This window comes from Mastomys coucha, unplaced genomic scaffold (genome assembly GCF_008632895.1).
Source record: "Mastomys coucha isolate ucsf_1 unplaced genomic scaffold, UCSF_Mcou_1 pScaffold15, whole genome shotgun sequence".
Taxonomy (NCBI): domain Eukaryota; kingdom Metazoa; phylum Chordata; class Mammalia; order Rodentia; family Muridae; genus Mastomys; species Mastomys coucha.
The window spans coordinates 49,676,527-49,698,428 of NW_022196897.1; the positions used below are offsets into that span (position 1 = coordinate 49,676,527).

The following is a 21,902-nucleotide window of genomic DNA, read 5'->3' on the forward strand; positions in this document are numbered from 1 at the left end:
ATAAAAAAAAAAAACAAAGGAAACCAAAAAAGGGCAACCTTAGGTGATGGTGGCAAGGAAGGACAGAATGCAGGCAAAAGCTCTGGAGTTGGGATTGAGAGCATCCCTTATGTAGTTCACAGACTGGTCCTGCTGTGATAAGATGGCTAGAGAGGAAAGTGATTCTCCTGTGACAGATAAGTGTATGCAAGAGAGAGAATGGGAATCTTTGAATTTGTCTTGCATGCTGGATCCAACATGCAAATTATTATATATAATGTAGTTATTATTCAATTACTTAAATATGTTACCTTATGGTATGTAGTTTACCTTAATTTTTTACAAAAATACAAAAATGCAAGATATCAGAAAAAACAGGTTTTATACAGTTGATGATATTTTCTTTCTAATCACATAGCAAAGTACAACAAATCTAATGAAACCAAATCAAAAGGTGTAATGAGACCCTTTAGAAACAAAGGATGATCCTTTTACTGCATCAGAATTGTTGGCAAATCAGAGGCTGTTTAAAAACAATAGCAAAAAAAATATGTCAAAAAGATCTATTAAGTAAAATGAATAGGTTGAAACAGGAACAATTTATAGTCTATTTGACAGATAAAGACCTGAAATCTGTAGCATATGTAGAGTTTTTATAAAAGAAATAAAATATATAAATAGGCAATTCATAAATGAAAATATCCACACATACTGTATATTCAGCCAAAGAAAAGTCATTAAAATGACCATAAATACATCTGCTAAGCTGGAAGAAATGAGAATAAAACAACACCCACTGTTCCTGAAGGTTGGACGGGTAAGTATTAGCATTCTTCATTGCCAAACAATAGCTATTAATATTAAAATTACTCACAATCAGAAATCTCTCATCTGGAAATCTACTTATCAGGATAAAACTATCAATAAAAGATAGAAGAAAGTGTATTTGCTTCAGTATTACTCAAAGTGGAATGAAATTAGACTAAGAGTACAATTAGTGACAGAATAGTTCAATGTCATGTCCTGAAACCATAAACTGTTTTATCCTATAGAATTATAATATATAAAATGAATAACTATAAGAAATTATGTAATTTCATCTTCTAAAGAGGACTTGGATGTATTTTCACAAGGTGTAAAGTGAGAAACATCATCTGTAATGTTAAATTATATAGTTAAGTGTGTGATTGTATATATATATATATATATATATGTATATTTGTATGCATACAGATACATATGAGAATATTAATGCATTTACAGCAGAAATGAGAAGTATTTGGAGTGTTATACAAATGAGTGATGGATAATGTGTACATAAACTTCTGAATTGGAGAGAGGATATCTATAGAAGAATTTTAATCTAGTAATACAGCTGCTCTGGCAAGGCATCACATCCAAGGACCTCCTAGGTCTGTGAGATCTGGCTGGAATATAGACATTCTCAGAACGTACCTTTAAACCCTAACAATGAAGCTAGAGTCAGTTTGTAGAAGGGAGCAGCCATGTTTGAAATGATGTCTAATTGAGAGGCAGACAAAGTGATGAATCAGTGAAAGATTTGACAGGATGAGACAAAGGTAGGATAAGTCCATCTCTCACAAAAACAGCATAGGAAAGAGAGGCTACTTAAGAGCAGTGCTGGGAGAGATAACAAGGTAGAGAGAGGTGATAGTACTAGTATGTGTGTAACAGTTTTATCTAGACAGTTTTACAGAGACAAGCTGCAGAGAATAAGCTAGAGATATGTGACAAGAAAATGAGCCAGAGAATGAGAAGGAGCAAGATTAGAACATATTGACAAAGTTAGTTCGAAGCTAAGCAGCACAATTTAGTGAGAAGCTGAGAGAAGCAGGATTGAGTCAGTCAGTGTGGAGAAAAGTTTGAGCCAAAAACAGCTGAATTGAACCAGCTAGGCAAAATTCAGAAAGAACTAGAAAAGGTGAGCATAATCAGCAATAAGCCTCCAAAATGAAAATTACATCTGGTGAATACAGGATACTTTTACAGATAGCAATGATCAAGGATGAAAAAAAAATAACATCTCACTGAACTCTTAAAATAATGTTAGAAGACCCTATTATTAAGGTCACAACATGCCCTGAGAAGTGCTGTGAGCTCAGTGTGAATTGGAGGCTCCCCTTCTTAGCGGAGCTTCCTCTTCTCTGCCTGATCTTGTCCGGAGAGTGTTGCTAAGCACAGGTGCCTGACCTTATCTAAAGGAAGACCCTGCACAAAGCTTCCTGCAAGCTCTTCACGGTTCAGTACTTAAGTTCTGCTCACTCCTTCCTGCCATAGGATAATTAGGTACTGTGTTATGACTAATCAATTCTTCTCCTATGGCCAGATTGCAGGTTCAACTTCCTCTCTCCTGATAAGAATCTCCCCAGCAGGTTCTTGGAGTTCATCTTCATGTAAATGAAGTATTCCCAGGCTTCTGCCCTAGCCAATAACATATATCCACCCTGGAACTCCTTAACCATTACCCAAGATCTATATAGCCCTTGTTCACCTCAAATAAAGTTGAGCATTCTTGTTGCCTGGTGACCAACAGCCTCTGAGGAGAAAAGAGGACTGCAAAATAAAATTTACATATGATTTTATTTGTATAAAACTAATATGTAGTTATATGTCTGTGTGGATAATAGGAACACTATTACAAAAGATAGTCTTAACTTGAAAATGTCTTGCCAGGTTGTATAACTTGCCAGGTTGTATAACATTCATTCATTCATTCATTCATTCATTCATTCATTTATTCTTCTTTCATACATTTCATCCCTAACTCAGTTTCTCCTCCCCCTACATGTCACAATCCCCTGACCTCTCCTCTTATCCAGATCTGCTCTTCTTACATTTACCTTCAGAAAAGAGCAGGTATCCCAGAGATACCAACTAAAATATTACGGGCAGCAGGCTTGGTGACCAAGAAGCTGTATTTGGACATTATCTCTGACTTGAAAAAATCTAAGGTAAATTTCAACTGCTTTTAAGCAGAAGTTTGTTAAACAGCTAGTAGGACTTAGAAGATTTGAGCTGTTTGAACCTGAAAGCCTTCTACTGTGGTCTAGCTTTCATAATACTTGATTGAGCTGTGCCAGGTGCCAAGGAAGAGAAGCAATCACTACTTCTACCCAACTGTGCTGCCTCTGAACCCCAACAATGACCTCCATAACAAGGTAGACATGACAGGGTGTCTTCTATGAGACTGTGACTCTTAGAAATGAGAGTCACATGGCTGCCTAAACAAGACTGGAATAATGACAACACTAATAGACATGCTGTTGTGGATGGGGAAGTCTCACAGAGTCCAACCCCTGAATATGGACTAATGGCTGAGAAAGGAAGAAATACTTTTTTAACAGCCCCTTAATTAGTATCTAATACCAATACTAAGTGGTCAGCCTTGGAATCATATACACAGAAGTAACACTAAGTGGGATCACACTGCTTATTTATATATGCATTTATACATACATACATACATACATACATACATACTTATGTATGCATAAGTGTGTTTGTGCATATATAACAATAATTATGCAAAAAAGAAGCTATTAGTTTTGATCAGTATTAGGAAAATTGGAAGGGTTCAAAGGAGAAAAGGAAAAGGTGAATGATGTAATTCGATTTTAATTAAATTTTATTTTTTTCCGAGACAGGGTTTCTCTGTATAGCCCTGGCTGTCCTGGAACTCACTCTGTAGACCAGGCTGGCCTCGAAATCAGAGATCCACATGCCTCTGCCTCCCAAGTGCTGGGATTAAAGGCATACACCACCACTGCCCGGCCTAATTAAATATTTTTAAAAAGCTGTGTGTGTGTGTGTGTGTGTGTTTGTGTGTGTGTGTGTGTGTGTGTGTGTGTGTGTGTGTGTGTGTGTGTGTGTTATATGTGGTTCATACACATGGGCACATGTGCAAATGAGCATGCTAAAGGCCAAAGGAGGGTGTCTAGTGGCTTTCTCCATCAGTCTGTCTTAATTCCTTCAAGTCCTCCCACCTGGCGCTCTGGCTAGTGAACTCCTGGCATCCACCTGTCTCTACTCAACATTGAGGTAACAGACACATACACTGATGCTTGGGTTTTCACACTGGTGCCAGGAATTCCAAATCAGGTCCTCATGTTTGCACAGCAAGCACACATGCCCACTGGGCCATCTCTGTAGCTGCCATTTTTAAACAAATACTTACACTTTGGTAATTTACAGTGAGTCTACTACTTTTATTTGAAAAAAAAAAAAGTTGAGCCTTAGGGTTTCTTTTAATTTTGTTTCAGTGATTGGAAAAGTCATTTCTCCAAAATAGTATGTGGCTAGTATAAAAGCTATAATCTATGGAAGACATTATATTTAATAAAAATATCACTACAATATTTATAGATTTCAATTCAGTATTCTAAGGCAGATAGGACCCAAAGGGAAAGTAATTAAGCAATACATTGCAATTAAAACCCTCGTCGTATAAGGATGAGGTCATAGAAATGAAATGCAATCAGACACATGGTGAAACATAGTGCCTGATTTTCTCTTATTATTAACAAAAATTAAAATATTAAAATATAATTACATCATTCCCCTTCCCTTTGCTTTCTATATTATCTCCTGTGTTCCTCACTTTCTCTTCTTGATTCTCACTATTATCACATGCCCCACTTCCCCGATTAATCTAAGGATGTCTCCATCTGTTAATTTTATGCCAGGACTAGCCCATATACTTTGTCCATTTATTGGTCCTGTTTGTGAAATACTAAGCTAGATGACATTTCTTTCTGACATAATATTCTCATCAATTCTTCAGACACATGTTCAAAGGGATTTGGAATCATTATGAAGCTGGATTGATCTTCAGTTCAAATGTTATCTATCATATGTGGCTCCTAGATATGGAGAATAGAATTCTGTTATAGACAAAAGCCTCTATTTTGGAAAATGCCACTAAGACTTTATTTTCTTTGCATCTGTATACTGTGACTCACAGAAAAGAACCAGAAGACAGAGACAGATTTCTGTGTTCAAATTAAATAACTATATTGATGTGAAATGCTGGCATATCTTCTATGGCAACTGTTCCTAAACACAGATGCATTTTTCTTCTGTGAGCATTGTAGAACATCCCTATTTGTGACGATTACCAGTAGAAAGGGCAAGATCAACTATAACATAAATAAAAGTTTCTTAGCACAGTACCAAAACTCCACCAGCTGAAATGAAGCACTTCTATCTCAGGAAAACCCCATCAGATTATCCCAAAGCATAAAATTCTGGTGGTGGCAGTGGTGGTGGTGATAGTGATGGTGATGGTGATGATATGACCTGCCTTACTAATAGGAGTCAAGATACTAACTAAAATACACATTGAGGCATATCTATGATGAGAGATGTAATTTTTGTGCACTTTTACTACGAACACATTCACATAAATAACAATATGTCTACAACTAGGAAAGTATATATCTGAAGTGTCTGCACTATTACTTTCTTATCATTATATAATAAGATGGTTTGGGTGAATTGTGTCTACTTATTTTCATCCTTAAATTGGTAAAGAATGATGCCTAGCACATCAGGTAGAACATATACACATATTTGTTAATAACAATTCTCAGTACACTGATTTGTTTTTCATAGAAGAGAATATCAGGCTTTTTTTTTCCTGGGTATGCTGAGGATATGATATGAGTTCATTAAGTTAGAGAAATGCTGTGTTTTTCTAGTATTGATTTGAAAGAGACCTAAAATAATATTTCCAAAGACTGTATTATTACCGAGCTTCCGCGAAGTCCGTGTAGGGAGTAGTGAGTGAAGGAAGCTCCTTGAAATGGGTTCCTGAGTGACTGTGAGCTGCTGACATGGGATCCGACCACTAGAAGAAATGGTCAAGCTTACCTACTCCCCAGAGCGATGCTCAGAGAGAAGTGGCAGGCTTCCCTCTGGGTCCCTGTGTGGTTGCTGAGAGTGTGTAGAAAATGTCCACCGTAACTCACTCTACCTCCTGATAGGACTGCCTGAAGATTGCCTTCCTGGAGAGGCCGCTTCTAGTGAAATTAGCTGAGCCTATTCTTTCGATTCAGCTATATTCCATAAATAAACCCTGCCTTTTGGTTTATTTGTATCTAACCCTGTCTCCCTGTTCAGCTACGAACAATAACCCTGCCTTTCTGCTCAGCTCTTCATAACATGCTGAGCTCCAGGCTGCTGCAGCTTCTCCAGCAGAGAGCCGTCAGATGGAAGCCTTCACTGTTGTGTGCATATCTTTCCTGTGTTCTCTAGCCACTGCAGTCGGGTTCAGGTCTCTGGAGGCTGTTCCACAGTTCTGTTTTTCTGTTTCCCTTCTCTTTTTTTATTGGCTTAACCTGGGTTGATAAAGGAACAGGAAACTGAATTGGGGTTTGAATGACTCTGACTCTTGCTAACTTCCCAAAGAAAGTGTTTTATAACATGCCATTCCCTTCTGCATCAGGAACTACACTCAAGGGCCCTGTTCAAACAGGGTCATTATTTTAAGGAGTTGGAAAACAAATGAAGGCATCATTTTTAGCATCTACTGCTGTCAGAGGAACATTAGCACTACATGGAGAAACCGAAGCCCGGGATGAATTCATTGCTTCTGTGACGTTTCTTCAGTCAGTCTTTGATCTGTTTAATGCCCTGGGGCAAGCTGTCATTTCTTCCCTTAGGTCAGAAACTGCTAAAAAAGTTAGGTGTGGTGGCATACTGGGCTCCACCCAGTACTCAGGAGGTAGAAACGGACATATCCTTGAATTTAAGCCCATTCTGGTGTATACAAAGAATTCAGGGACAGCTAGGGCTACATGGGGTATGGGTGCGTGAGGGGAGGACTCGCTGCACAGTAGTAGGCCTGAGCCTACCACTAAGTTTTATCTACATTAAGTAGATAATGTAGATAAACTGTAGATAAGTCATTGTTACATGATTGCCATTATTTTTAAAGATGACTGAGTGACTTGTCACCTAAAGACATCAGACGCCTGTTTTATGCTTTCTATTGGTCATGTCAGAGAGTTTCCAATGCTTTTGTTATTGTTGTTATTATTGTTTGTTTTGTTTTTCTATGGTGGTATTTTAAAGAGGTTTTGAGTAAGTAGCATAGGATGGGCAGATGAACTTCACCCTTTTAAAAGCATATGTGGTCTAAAGGCCTACTACAAGGAGATGAAGAGAGACAGAACGTGTATACTAATATGCTTCTCAGGGCAAGGTTATAATCTATAACCCTTTTTGCAGAGAAAGGAAATCTCTTTAGACTGATAAACCGCCATGCACATGAAATTATTATCTTAAAAATATTTAAGTTATTTGTGTGTATGTGTATGTATTCAAGTGCATACCTTATAGGACACCTGTGGAAGTCAGAGGACAAGTTCTATGACTTGCTTTACTCCTTCTACCATGTGGGTCACTTGTACAGAGCCAGTGTGTCATAGGTATTCACCAGGCTTGGCAGAAAATGTGTTTACGAACTAAGCTATCTTACCAATCATAAAGTATCATCTTTAGTGCAATTTGCAATGTTATGCATGATCCTCAACTTCAAAATGGTAACCTGGTATCTATTTATAGGAAACAAAAAGATTTCACCAGTCCTATGGTCAGTTATCATATATATGCAAACATTTGCCAAACTCTGACTCCTTTTAAATGGATTCGTCAGATATGCAGACACTCTTTTAAACACCTTTGTAATGGTTCCATTTTATTGATCAGCCAAATGTTGTTCATTGACTGTGCATAAAAAAAAGTTTTTTTTTAGGAAAGTTAAGAGGATTAAAAATGAAGATCTGAAGTCTTGCTCCACTATTTTAAAGCTTTTCTTTTACATTGGTGACAGAGTTTATTGTAAGGATTGTTTTTACTTGATTTCAGTAATGAGTATAAGTGTAGATTCCCACCATTGCATTTCACTGTATTTGTCAAGAAATATGATCTGAACAACAAAGTCGGTCACATGTGAAATTATTTAAATAATGATGAGGATGGTGGTTTTATTTCAGTGTGTTTGTGTATGTACATGCAGGAATGAATGCGCATGTGTGGTCATGCTTTTGGAGACTGGAGGTTAAACTTGTAGGTCAGGTTGCAACTACTGTCCACTTGGTTTACTGAGATAGGACTCTCTAATTGGCCTGGAATGCAACTAATAGACTGAGCGAGCCGGCTGGAGAGTCTACCTTTGATGGACTCATAAGTAGGAATCACTACCTCTGATTTCTTTTTCTTTTCCTTTTTCAAACGTGTTATGGGGATTGAACTCAGGTCTTCACGTTTTTGAGACTGACTGGTTGATCTTTCTGATGCCTTAAGTGGGATTTGCCTTGAGTACCATTTGATAATGAATGCAGAGATTACTTCAATACTAGTACTGGAGGCTACTCTGCCAGGTCATTGAAAAACTGAAAATAAGGAACATAAAGTTTTGAATAAAATCTCTCTTAGAAATAACACTAGTCCCAGCTGGGTGGTGGAGCATGCCTTTAACCCTAGCATTCCAGAAGCAGAGGCAGGAAATGTCTGAGTTTGAGGCCAGCCTGGTCTACAATGTGAGTTCCAGGATAGCCAGAGCTACAGAGAGAAACCCTGTCTTGAAGAACAAGAAAAAGCAGCAGTCCCAAGAAATAAGGGTCTCTATTCTGTTTTAAACAATCTATCATTTACCAGCTGTTGTTCTACTTTGTCTTTCTATGTTACGTCTTTTAAAGAAGCATGTTATGTCACACAGAATATCACTGTGTTTGGAAAAATGTCTAGCCTGTGATGCTGCCTCTTCATTGAAATATTCAAAGCCTCTGCTTGTACAGCTCTGCTTTTACATCTCCACCCTCTTTACCATCCATCTGCAGTGTAGTTAATGTGGGAGCTTAGACTGTGTAGTACGGGGCTGGCTACTTTTCTCCCTTATTCCTGAGAGCCATCATGGCCCCTTATTGGGAGGAGCACAACACAAAGATACTTGTGCCCACAACTCTCCAGAATGTTAACCAGGAATGTTAAGCACACAGGATTGTCCTTCCAATGGGAAAGATGAATCATTTGCTCTTCCATGAGAAAGCTAAGAATTAGAAGTTAGTATTAGCTTTGTGATCTGCATTATTTGTTGGGCCAGGCCATATCAAGAGTCTACAAACAAAACCAGAGGTGGCTAGTAATCTAAATGACCTTAATAGCCAGAGGATCCCCAAAGCTCTGACAACCAGGACCACAGATGACTCATAGCCCAAATGACGTCTGTGCTATCTTTATGACTGAGACGAGGCCAGACTCTTAGGCCCTTAAGCTAGGCTAGGTAGCATATCTCTAGAACTTATCCTTAGAAGAAGTGATAGATACCATGAATTACGTTTCAATGTAATTACACTGCTTCTTCATACACCAGGGATTTTATTGCACCAGACTTTTTTTTCAAATTATACTGGGCTTAAGTACACTGGAATAAACCTCCTGTTATTAGACTTACTTAAAGTCTGATACAGGTTGATGAAATCATTCTGCACCTGGCTTTCATTCTTATGTCTGCCTGGCTTGCTTCCCTGCCTGGATACCTGTAGGGACCTCCTCAGCCCCTTATCAAATTTTCTCCCTATCTGTGTTCAAAGTGATTTTATCTGTTCACCTTTCTGGAGAATTTATTTCCTTTCTATATTATTAGTCCAGATTCTTTCTATAATCACCTCTCAAGATTTCCTTCGTTAAGCAATCCTAACAAAAATCCACTTATCTTTATCCATCCCTCCCATCTTAAGATCAACTAAATGGAGATGTGCCTGGGTTGAATAATTCAGTGTGTGTGGTCTTGACTTCCTGCATGTATTTCCTGGAATTGTGTTCTCTACGGTGAACGATTCTAATATCCACTTAGTAGATGAGCATCTGAACAACATTCAATGCAAGCTTTCCTATAAGGAAGGCTCGGATGCTCCCTTCAGGGATGGGTGGTGTAGGCAGCAGACAGATTACCAAGCACATATGATACTTGAATACAGGTGCCTTTACAATATTTATAAGTGGCAAGCTTATTGAAGCCACAGAAAGATTAAGTGACTTGCACAAGAATGGTGGCTGGCTGAGGATAAATGCCCAGGTCTTCTAGTTGTTTTCCTCTTTTTCAGCCATTAGTTGGTTGTTGTGGTAGCACGAATTTTTGGGAAAGCTAAAATCCTCCACTAAATCTACACAATCTTCCATGCTAGTATTAAAATTATAGCATTTACTTCCTGTTGTGATAATGGAGAGTTGGATCATCTGAACTCTCCTTCATTCAAGCTGAGCTCTCAAGTGTGATCTTAGTTTACTGGGTTCTTACACAGAAAACAGTTTTCATTTTTTTTTTTTTGGTACCATTCATACTAAAATAATGTTGGCTAACCAGAAAGTTTAGACTGGATCAAGAGATGGGTTTGACTTGGAGACATTCATTAAAATACTATTAGCTCTAACTTAAGAAAACATGTCCTTATTGCTAACTGGTCCAGTTTCTGTATGCAGAAGAAAAGAATTTTCAGAAATTAATCTGTGCACAGTCACCAAACTGAAGGCAAACTCTGAAGAATGCATCCCCTTTACTACCTTTCTTTGCTTGACCCTTTCCTATTGTACTCTGGGCTATTTTGATTCATATGAAAGGGAATCCATATTTTTTTTGTTCTGGCAATAATGCATATGAAAAGTAAAAGATAGAAGGACTAAGGAATATGGCCCCATTTTTTTTAGGTCAATTATTTCCTGTTTTGGTGGTCTGCTAAGCAATCAAATGTTTAGATAATGAAATAATTTTAGGTGAATTACTTGTGTGTTTGGAAATTTTACTTCACTTGGAAATGACTGAACAGTAAAATATGACCTGAAATGTCTGATGAGAAATTATATTTAAGTTTATACTTAAATGAAATAATATGGAATGTTGATGTAAAGTACAACAGCTTGATGTAGTTTTATGTATCACAGTACACAAGCCAAGTAACTTTCTACTGTTATTAAATTATAATTTTACCAACAATAATTTGACAAGACACAAGAATCTTTAACAGTGTGGTTTTGGAGGTTAAAAAAAGGACTTTTTTTTTTAACCCCTCAACAGTCTAATATACAGTTGCTTTCCGTTAATCAACTTTGTTTTACACATCATGCTTAACATTACACAACATCTTCTATGTGCTGTTCCGAGTTATCTTGCACTGAGTTTTTTTCTTTTTTTTTTTTTCTTTTTCTTTTACTCACTTTGCAGTCACAAAATGAAAATGTAGACACCATGTACAAACAAGAAGTTCGTGCAAAGTCAAGTTTTCAAAACCACATGCAAGTCTCAGCGGCACATGGCTTAGAGCTTACACGCTCCAGGATCATGTAATACTGGCATGCAGATGATTAGAAGAGAAAGCACCTACATCATGAAAAGAGGATGATGAAAGAGAATGAATTTTCTTTATGACAATTATCTAATGCAAACCGTATACCCATAACCTCTACCAGCATGGGGAAGGGGGCAGAGAGGTAAATTTTTGTGGGGAGTAGGAAACTGGACATAAACATTATTGGAGGTCAAGTTCTTACTAAAATGGAGATTTTTTTTTTTTCTGTTCTGTACTTGGCCTCTTCAATGTTATCTTCCCCAGCTTCTTGCTTTGTATCTCCTCTGCTACATCATGCAAAAAGATCAGATCTAACACTGGAAATCACTTAACAAGCTCTAACCCTGACAGATGACAAGGGTATTCTCCACAGTTTACACGAGAATTAAATTGGATATAAATACCTCCTGTTCTTACCGGTGGGTGTTGTGATTCCGTGTGTTAAGGTGTGAAGCAGACAGGAAAGAGATAAATCTTTCATAAGTACATTGTAAATAGGCAAGGGGTATATAAACCATATTTATAGGTAATAGAGTCAAACAATGACAGGTAAATAGTTGTCACAAAATATTTTATCACAAAAATGGTAATAGATCTAGGTTTTATGGAGAAGGAAGGTAAAGCAGATGACTGCTTTACTACTGTTCTTGAAATACTCTGGCAGTATGGAACAATAAAACTGAGTGACACATATTTTAATTATAAGTTCTTGACACTGCTTAAGCCAGCCCAGCACTAGAAATTCCCCAGTGGTTTTGAATGCTGGTGTCTTTGTTAAACAATCACAATAACAGTTTATAAAAGCAGCCAATATCTAGGTGTTCTTTCTTGCAGGATTAAAATCATCTCATAGGAGATCAATTTATTAAGTGGAGTTTTCACCATGAACCTTGGGACAATTGAAAATAACAGCTCATGGACTTGAGCTCCATTTTTGGCTAAAATGTGCTTGCTCACTTTATTTCTTCAAGTCAAAATTTTTATGATAATATGACTTTATCTCTCAGTCAAATAAATCACATGCAGCTATGATAAAATTATCGCTATGTAGACATGCCTTTGAGTTTGCATTAATTGCTCAATGACCTTCACCGTGATTTCTAATTTTGATCCATTGTCTTTTTGTTATAACAACTCTGGTCAGATGGAAAAATAGCAATCTAAACTATATGTATACACTCCCACAAAAATGACATTATGCAATTGATGGAATTATTAAATAGGAATGATGTGTTTTCAGAAGAATTTTCAGAACAAAGGAGGGCCATGAGGATGCACCATATAGTTCTGTCTTTTCCTATAGCTCCGCAATATGTAGTGGGGTGTTTGGCTTTGCTACATAGTTTGTCTGTAGCATTGGGTCTCCAAAGGCAAACAGCAAGGAAAATAATGGGAGCTACCCTCTTAATCCTAAAAGGAGCTCTTCAGAACCATTCATCTTAACTATGACTTCTGTGCAGTGTTTCAGGAGGTATTTGTAAAAAGTGTTCTTCTCCTTTTTAAAAATATCATCTTGTTTGTTCTCCCTCTTGAGTAGAAAGAGTCATTAAACAAAGGATATGGAAATGGGATATAATTAATTTTAAAGGGAAGCATGAAACTTCCTGCTTTTTGATATAAAATCTCTAATCTTTCCTACAAGTATTCACGATGTTCTACTTCAAAAAAAAATGTTAATCTTGGATCTCTGCTTAGGGTCATCAGAATTGTCACAGCTCATTTTACAAATCAAATTGCACATGGATTCAGCTACTTTGTTGTTTGTTTGTTTGTTTGTTTATAACCAGGCTGTACCATGAAGGCCTGAGTTTTAGCTAAGACAATGTGTCCTTTAATTGGAAGTGGGATCTCTATGACACATAGTTATATCAGTTTGCATCACGTTATAATGCCTTTGCCACACAGTATAACTAGATATAGCACCATGCAATGCCATGAATTGAGAATGAGACACTATCTCCAGGGGAGAAAAATAAAGATCCAAGAGAAGGAAACAAAAGCACAGGGCTCAAAGCTGGTGAGACTGGCCTTTCATTTCGCTCTAGCTGTAATGCCTGCAGAGACTGTTTGGGAAACAGAAATACTTACCATGTTCATGTCAATGCCGTTAGTGTAAGTCCATGCATGCTGGAAGTACTCCTCAAGCCGTTGCCTCAGAGGGTTGGGGATTTGGTGAAAGCGAATGAACTCTTTAACTCTTAGCATCTGCATGTGGTACCTGGCAGTTCCCGAGTACAGTCTTTGAATAATTGCAGAAACATTCCCAAAAATGCTTGCATACATTAGAGCTGGATTGGATAAAAAACAAAGTTATGGGGAAACACTGCGCCTTGGGCATAGTATATTTTCTCAGAATATCAAATGTGCTGATTTCAATTATTTATCCCAGGTATGTCAGTTTATCCCTGGACCTTGGTTACACTAATCCTTTTTTACATTCTTAATAGTAAAGAGATGTAAAATATTCCAAATTCATCATGATTTAAAATAAAATTGATATTTCTTTGTGAGATACACATGCAACCAAGAATATTAACTGGATGCTCAGTACATTTGTGAAAGCCCACACTATTGGCGATATGCTAAATTGTAATCAACATTGCCATATATACTTCTCTGAAAAAATTTTCCATAAGGCAAAAACATATTTTAGGGGTTTTGAAACCACTTTTTTTTTTAGTAATATAGACTTATCAAGTTTTGGTGGGCTACTAAGAGCAGTGGCAGCCTTGAGCAACAACTTTGGTGCAAGAATCACATACATGGCCCTGGACTTTTTATTTGGTGACCTTGCGAGCATTATTGTGAGATGAGCATTATTCCATGTTTATCATGGAATCAAACTGCAATCAAAAAACATATGTATGTATATGTGTATATATGTATGCAAATATGTAAGTAAATATATAAGCATATATATGTATACATATATATATGTATATATATATATTTGACAAAATAATAGGTTACCATATGGAAATCTCTCTTCCCACATGGTATTGTTATAGGACATGGAGAAATCAAATTGATATGGACCAGGAAGTTTTTCCCTGCTGGGTGGCTTTCATAATATTTGAAAATGATATGCAGAGCTAGGGAGAAAAGTTGTCACAATCTTATGTAGCTGTGAACTCTTAGAGCAAAAATAATAATCAGCATGGAAAAATATGCCCATAGGTGCAATAATAACAGAATAGTAACCAATTTACGGTCAGCTCCACAGGAGGAAACTCAAGCCCAGTACCATAAATATGGCCAAGAACCCATTGTTCAGAAGGTTGTATGCTCCAAGCTAAACCTACCACCATTACTTTACTAAATGGGCATAATATCAATTGGCTCTTTATATTTGTATCTATCACCCATATATTAATGAAACCCTTAGATCTACTCAAAGGTGGTTTTTAGTACAATGGACAGGTAACACAGATACTCGCACTGGGTGCACAGAGTCAGTATACTAGGTGGACTTAGCCAATATGGGATATCTACAGTGTACTTTTCTCTCCCTCCAAGACTCAGGGAACATAATGGAAGAGGAATTTGAAAGATTTTAAGAGTCAGAGTCAAGGAGGACCAGAGCAGAAGTGTCTTCTAGATGTAACAAGACCACTGCACCCAAAGTCTCACAGGGCCTGCACAAGAACAAACCATGTAACATTCCAGAACGAAGGAGGAAAGGGCTCCTAAGTGTGGGCAGTTTTGCAGAGAGGGGAAAGTCAATTTTTTTAAGGTCATAGATCCTGGTAGAGCAACCATGCTCTGGTGAATAACCCCATACCCATGGGTAGCACAAATCGGACTTGGTGGGTTATTAAAGAAAGTAGGTAATGACATGAAATTGAAAGGAGAGGTGGAAGGTAGGGTGGAATGGGAGGAGTGAGGGGGCATGATTAAACTATACTTTATGCATGTATAAAGTTATCAAAAAATTAATGATAGTATAATAAAAATTTAAACATTAAAGTTTTAATTAGACTTAAAATACTATTTTTTAAAACAAGGACTCATTTCTACCACAGAATGGAATCTAATATTGTCAGAGTAAAACTACATTGCAAATTTTCAGTACTCTGGAGTTCTCAAGTAATTGACTAATTTTCATATGGAACATAGAATTTTCTTAGAGTGTTAATTTGCATGTAATTCTTAATTGATTTTAATTACTTTGATCTCATAGCTATGCATATTCATATATATATCTGACTTAGAAACAATGCATATTGCTTAACCTTTGCCAAAAAAAGCTTATAACACATTTTTACTCATCTATGGGGAGAAAACACTATGACATCAATTTACATTCAGCATTTGGAATATCCTCATTTATATTTCTTGGGATAACACCTTTAAAATGTGCATGAGGATTTTGCCTGCATGTATATGCGTGCAAGATATGTATGCCTGGTGTCCACAGAGGCCTAAGGGGGTTAGATCCTCTGGAACTGAAGTTATACATGGTTGTGAGCCACTGTTTGGATGTTGGGAACTGATCCCAGATCTTCTGTCAGAGTAGTAAGAGATCTTAGACACTAAGCCCTTGAGCTACATTTTTATTTAAAACAAATCTTTCATATTGTTATTGTTTTTCTTTTGTGTTTGCATTCTAATAACTCTAACATGGAAATCACGTGTTTCATGTAGAAAACTTGCATGATGTACGTGGTGCTCATGGATCCTGGGAATCCCATCAAAAACTTTGATGTGGAAATGTGGATTCCAGGCTCTGGGACCACCATACACTAAGCAGTGATGAAACATTAAAGGCAATAGGGGAGTGTGAAGTATGGGATTCAACTATGTTCATCCAACATATTTTTTTTCTTTTCCTTGAAAGGCATTTTCTGAACAGTCCTCTAAAACATACTTGCTCATTAAACAAGCAGGTGCTACCTGATGTAGGCTCTGCTACACTATTTTTTTTTTTTGACCATTTGTTTTCCTTCCCAGCTACTTTCCTTTGCATACCTTATCTTGCTTAATTGCAATGATCTTTGTGTGCCAGAGATATCCAAAGAAGGGAGCTTTTCTGGGAAAGATGTGATCATTTATTAAAATACAGAAAGAAAATGAGGAAAGGCAAGGATTGATTTCATCACAACTTGACTGAGGTAGAGTATTCAGATAATTTGATTATATGCAACTCTATCTGAGTCTGTAAGAATATGTCTGATTGAAATTAACATTTGAACTAAGTAATGCAAATTGAATTCTCCTTTGTAGGTGGTCACCATCCAGCCAGTCCACTGAAAGTTTTAGTAGAATAGAAATTGGAGCCAGGGAGAGTTCACTCTCTTTCTTACTGTCTATGGTAGGAGATTAATGCTCTCTTGAGTTTGGACTATCAGAACAAAGGATGAAATTATGTCTTAGTTCTTCTGCAAAACTGTAGATCTCTTCCTTTTCTTAGACACAAGGTCCATCTCATTTATTTTCCCTGAAGCTCATAATATGAAGAAGAGAGGTCAGAAATCAGTTCTTAATGGGGCCTTGGTAGTTTTATCTTCATTTCTCCATGAAGTGTATAAAAATGCTACTGCAGAACTGGGAATTTCAAACTGTCAGGATGGAAACCCAATATTCTAAGTATGTAATCAGAAACCTGAATCAAAACTTGGAATTCATCTTTGGTAAATTCTAAACTGTTGGATTTTAAAATCCTAAAGATTTGAGGTTTTATCTCTCCTGCCATCCTTTTAGAGGAAAATACTGCCAGCTAAAGAGAATGAGTTATTATAGTCTGCAAATCTCATTTAGTTTTTGCCCATTTACTGGCATAGACCATTGTATATTCTGTATGCAATTCTATATACAAATGTATATTGTCAGATTAAACAAACAAAGGAATGAATAAATAAGACTATTTATATATGGGACTTACTCCAACTCAACATCTCATTTAGTCCCCTTAACCTTCTACAGTGGAAAGTTTGACTTCCTCAAAATTGTTTACATCAGGTTGAAGTATTATAGAAACAAAATAAACATATCCTCCTTCTGCCCATATGCACATATATTGTTAAGAAAGCATTAGTTTAAGTATTATATTAGAACATTTACATTTTTGCTTTTTAAAATAAATCTACTCCATGTGTTTTAAAAAATTATAACTTGGGCTGGAGAGATAGATGGCTCAGTGGTTAAGAGCACTGTCTGTTCTTCCAGAGGCCCTGAGTTCAATTCCCAGCAACCACATGGTGGTTCACAACCATTTGTAATGGGATCTGATGCCCTCTTCTGGTGTGTCTGAAGACAGTTAAAGTGTACCCACACACATGAAATAAATAAATAAATCTTAAATATATATATACTTAAATATATATATATATATATATTTATATATATAAAACTTAAGGACAAAAGTTTATTAGTAGCTAACTAGCATTTAACTAGATGTTTTAATTTTAAGGGTACAGTTTATTTAGTTTTGAGAAGTACGGACATTTGGCAAGCACAGTTGAGCTGTTTCTAGCATCCCAGAACAAGTGATTGCATCACTCCGGTTCCTGTGTTCATTCAGCTATGAAACTGGAGCGATGAGTTTCACCTGCCAGGGAGCACTGCACACATTCTGTGTGAATTTGCCTTTTGTCCAGCATAAGGCTGAGAATCACTGTGTCTATCAGTGCTTTTTTAAAAATTATATCATAAGGACATACCAGAGTTTGTTTACATTGTCTGCTGACGGGGAAAAAAAACCCACTATTTTTCCACACATTGGCTGTTAAACGTAAAACTGTTATGAACATTTGTGTACAAATACTTGTGTGGGCTTCTATTTTCATTTGTGTTTTAAACACCTAGATGTGGAACTGCTTTGTGATATAACTTAATTAACTTTACAAGAAGTAAGTTGTTTTCCGAAGTTGTCTTATTTTATGTTCTCTCCAGCATACTATGGCAAAACCTTTTGTTCCATATCCTGCTGACATTTGGTATTGCCATTTTAAATTAACCAAGGTAGCATGTGTAGTGTGTCTCATTAGTGTTTAATTTGCATTTCACCAATGACTAATACTACTTTTAAATGGACTTTTTCAACATTCAGGTGTCTTTTTGTGCAGTGTCTGTTAAAATAATTTGCTAATTAAAAAAAAATCTCAATTATCTTTTTTGTGAAGTTGTAAGAATTCTTAATGTATTCTGGATGCTAGACTTTTTCATATTTATATCTTCTAAATATTTTCTTCTAGCTTTTCACCTTCCTTTTTTTATGTTTTAAACAATGTCATTTGATTTTTTGAGATGGCACCTTACAATATTGTTCTGGTTGACCTGAAAATCTCTGTGTAGAGCAGGCTGGCCTCCAACTCACACCTGTCTCTCCCTTCTATGTTCTGGGATTAAAGGCATATGCCATCACAACCAGGTCAACAATTGTCATTTGAAAATAAAGTAATTTTGATGAAATACTATTGATCAATTTTTATTGTAAAGTTTTTTCTTTAAGCTATAATGTTATCAATAGTGCAATTTGCTCTACATTGTCAGTCCATACATCAGTTCTTAATGTTTTTTGTTGTTGTTATTGTAGTGGTGGTGATGGTGATATTGGGGATTAAATCCCAGGACTTTCCCACCAGTGAGACACTCTACCATTGATCTGCATGCAGCTCAAGCCCCAAAGCCCGGCTTTTCACCCAAAGTGTGCAAAAAAGAATATAGTCAATGCCATCATATAACTCCTTAGTCTAATTTGTTTCTATTCATCATGTCCTATGCTGTGGCAGAAATGTTGAGACAATATTGGCACTGGTCTGGGACTTTGCAAACAAATGAACAAGAAATCAACATTTATACCACCTGCATTTCTAAGAGCATTGATTTATTCTCCTTGAGGATCATGCAGGATGAGTGCACACAGTGTAGACAACGGTTAGCCTGGAGCTCCAGGCCATGTGCAGTAAAGTTGTGCAGCCAAACCAGGAGTAGCAGGAGGGCTAACTTTAACTGGGCAACAGTATTAGTTATTCAGCTTTTCAACGTCTTGGAACTGAAACCTCTTAGTAATGATGAATATTTGTAACTTGATCCAGCCTAGTAGATGGAGTATTAATTGTCCTTGAAAAGGAGCCAGAACTTATGTCCAGTAAGTGCTCCTATGTATGTGTCCAAAGAGGTTCACAGTTTCTTCTTTATCATTTTTTTTCTATTTGTATATTTTTAAGTTATTTGTCTTTTGCTAACTTTTTAAGATGGATATTTTGAACTTCCAGATAATGGCTTTTATTTTTTATAGAAATAATCAGCTTTATTTGATTCCTATAGGTTTGGGTACATTTTATTGAATTTTTACTAGCATAGTTTCTAGTTTTCCATGTTATTATTTCTTTCTTACATACTGAATACTGTCTCAAGAGATTCAGGAGTTTCGCATTAGTGAACTTCTCCATCACCTTCGCTCCTTTGAGTTGTCATTGCCACACCTTTTTTTTTTTTTTTTTAACATATTTTACCAAACCTATAACTCAGAGACACTGTTTTCACTGTGGCCAATTACTTTGAAGGTGTATAAAGACAAGAGTGAATGTTTTCAATTCATTCACATAACTACCAGTTTTGGTCTTTTTCATTCGTATGTATTCCATACTTTTACACGGTATTGTTCTCCATTCATTGGAAGAATTTATAGTTCTTATAGTCTGCTCATGATAAATCATGTCATCTGCTTCCTTGTCCTTACTTGAAATGCAGTTTAATAATAAGTTCCCATGTTGACACATACTCCTTTGTTTTTTTTTGTCCAGACTTCAGAGTTTTTTCCCTATTGTCTTGTTGATTCCATTGTATATAATAGATCTGTCAATTTTATTATTTTTTATGTTGTTTATAATGTGTTCATTTTCCTTTTACTACCTTTGAAATTTTCACTTTGCAGTTAGTTTTTGGCAGTTTGATAATGTGCCTTGATATATCTTGTTCTCAGTTTGTCTGATATCCATTGAATTTTTTTTTCAAACCTGTCTTTTATAGTTTTCCTTGGTCTTGAAGGAAAAAATCAAGCCATAGCATTTCCGAACACTTCTTGACCCACCTCCTTCATGTTGGGAGTTCCACCTTGCTGCTTCTGCTTGCTCTTCTTCTTGAGGATTCCAACGTTGCATTTGTCAAGTGCTTGGCCTCACCTCCAAGGCAAATGATTTTTGTCAGGTCCACATGCCTTTATTTGTTCTCTGTCCTCTTAATGGTCATCATAACTATAATTACTGTTTGAATTAACATTTCATGGTGCTGGACTTTTTCTTCTTTTAAAAACATTAGACTTTTTTTTTACTTATTTTGGTGTGTTTCTCTCTTTCTTTCTCTCTTTCTCTCTCTCTCTCTCTCTCTCTCTCTCTCTCTTGTGTGTGTTTTATTATTATATTAATGTGTGTGCATGTGTATGTATGTGGACACTTGCTATACAGGCATGTATGGAGCCCGGAGGTTGGCATCAAACAAGAAGATACTTTTCTCAGTCATTTATTCAGCTTACTTTTGGTCTGTCGCTGAACTTGGATCTTGTTAGTGGGCAGCCTGGGGAGCAAACTCTTAGGATCCTTCTGTCTCCATTTTCAGTGGTTAGAGACACTTGTCCAGATTTTTTTATGTAGTTGTCAGACATTAAAGAGAAAATCAAGTCTTCAGGCCTTCATAGCAGGTACTGTACTCACTGAGCAAGCTTCATATTCCAGAATTCTACACTGTATTCCCCTTAAAATTAAATTTAAGTGTGTTTATGGGTGACATAGAGAAACAATCTATATATTGAGGAGCATCATATAGCATTTTAATAATGCATGTGTTGAAATGTGTTTTATTTCCTCAAGCATTTATCATTTCCTTGTGATTAAAACACCAAAAATCCTTTAAATAGTTACTGTGCAAAGTCTTATTAGGGTGTGGCAGCACACCAGAATTTCTTATTTCTGTTTAACCATAATTTATTACCCATGAATCAATCTATTCCTAGCTTTCTCCTACACTTTCCATTTTCTTGTTGTTACGACCCATATGTGTGTGTACCATATTTTCATGATCTATCTATGAGTAGCCCCAAAGTTATTTCCATTTCTTAACTATTATGAACTGTGTTGGAGTAAAGATGGGGGTAAGGAGATATCTTTTTGACTGATTTCATTCCCCTTGTATATAAACCCAGTTAATGAAGTTGCTATATCACCATACTTTAATTTTACTTTTCCATAATAGCTGTATAGTATATGTTTCTACCATCAGTACACAAGGGTTTTTTTTCTTGTTAGCATTTTATTTTTTTATATTTTTGACTGTAGATGTTCTTACTAGGGTGGTATGAGATCTAACTTCAATGTGCTTTTCCATGGGGATTAGAGATGCTGAACACTTTCTTGTATTTGGTTATTTTTATGTCAGCTTTTGATAAATGTCTATCTTTTCTCCCACTTTGTAGACTGTCCCTTTTCTAGATTGTTTTCTTTGCTGCTCAGAAGGTTTTTAATTTGATGTGATCCCAGGTGTCTAATTTGTATTTGTTTCTTGGGCTTCATCTATTGTCTAATCCTTTTTTCTTTCTTTCTCTCTCTCTCTCTCTCTCTC

At 36.5% G+C, this 21,902-nt stretch overlaps 1 protein-coding gene across 8 annotated transcripts in view; it reads right to left on the reverse strand.

The window, feature by feature from the left end:
- The window catches only part of Kcnh7 (potassium voltage-gated channel subfamily H member 7), a 467,665-nt gene that overhangs the window by 59,305 nt on the left and 386,458 nt on the right, over positions 1 to 21,902 (reverse strand). For 5 of the 8 annotated variants that reach the window (XM_031370434.1, XM_031370432.1, XM_031370435.1 and 2 more), the window contains one exon: positions 13,433 to 13,633. In XM_031370434.1, coding sequence (XP_031226294.1) covers positions 13,433 to 13,633 — 201 coding nt within the window. The remainder of the gene's footprint in view (positions 1 to 13,432; positions 13,634 to 21,902) is intronic. The other 3 variants (XM_031370433.1, XM_031370431.1, XM_031370430.1) reach the window with 1 other exon arrangement.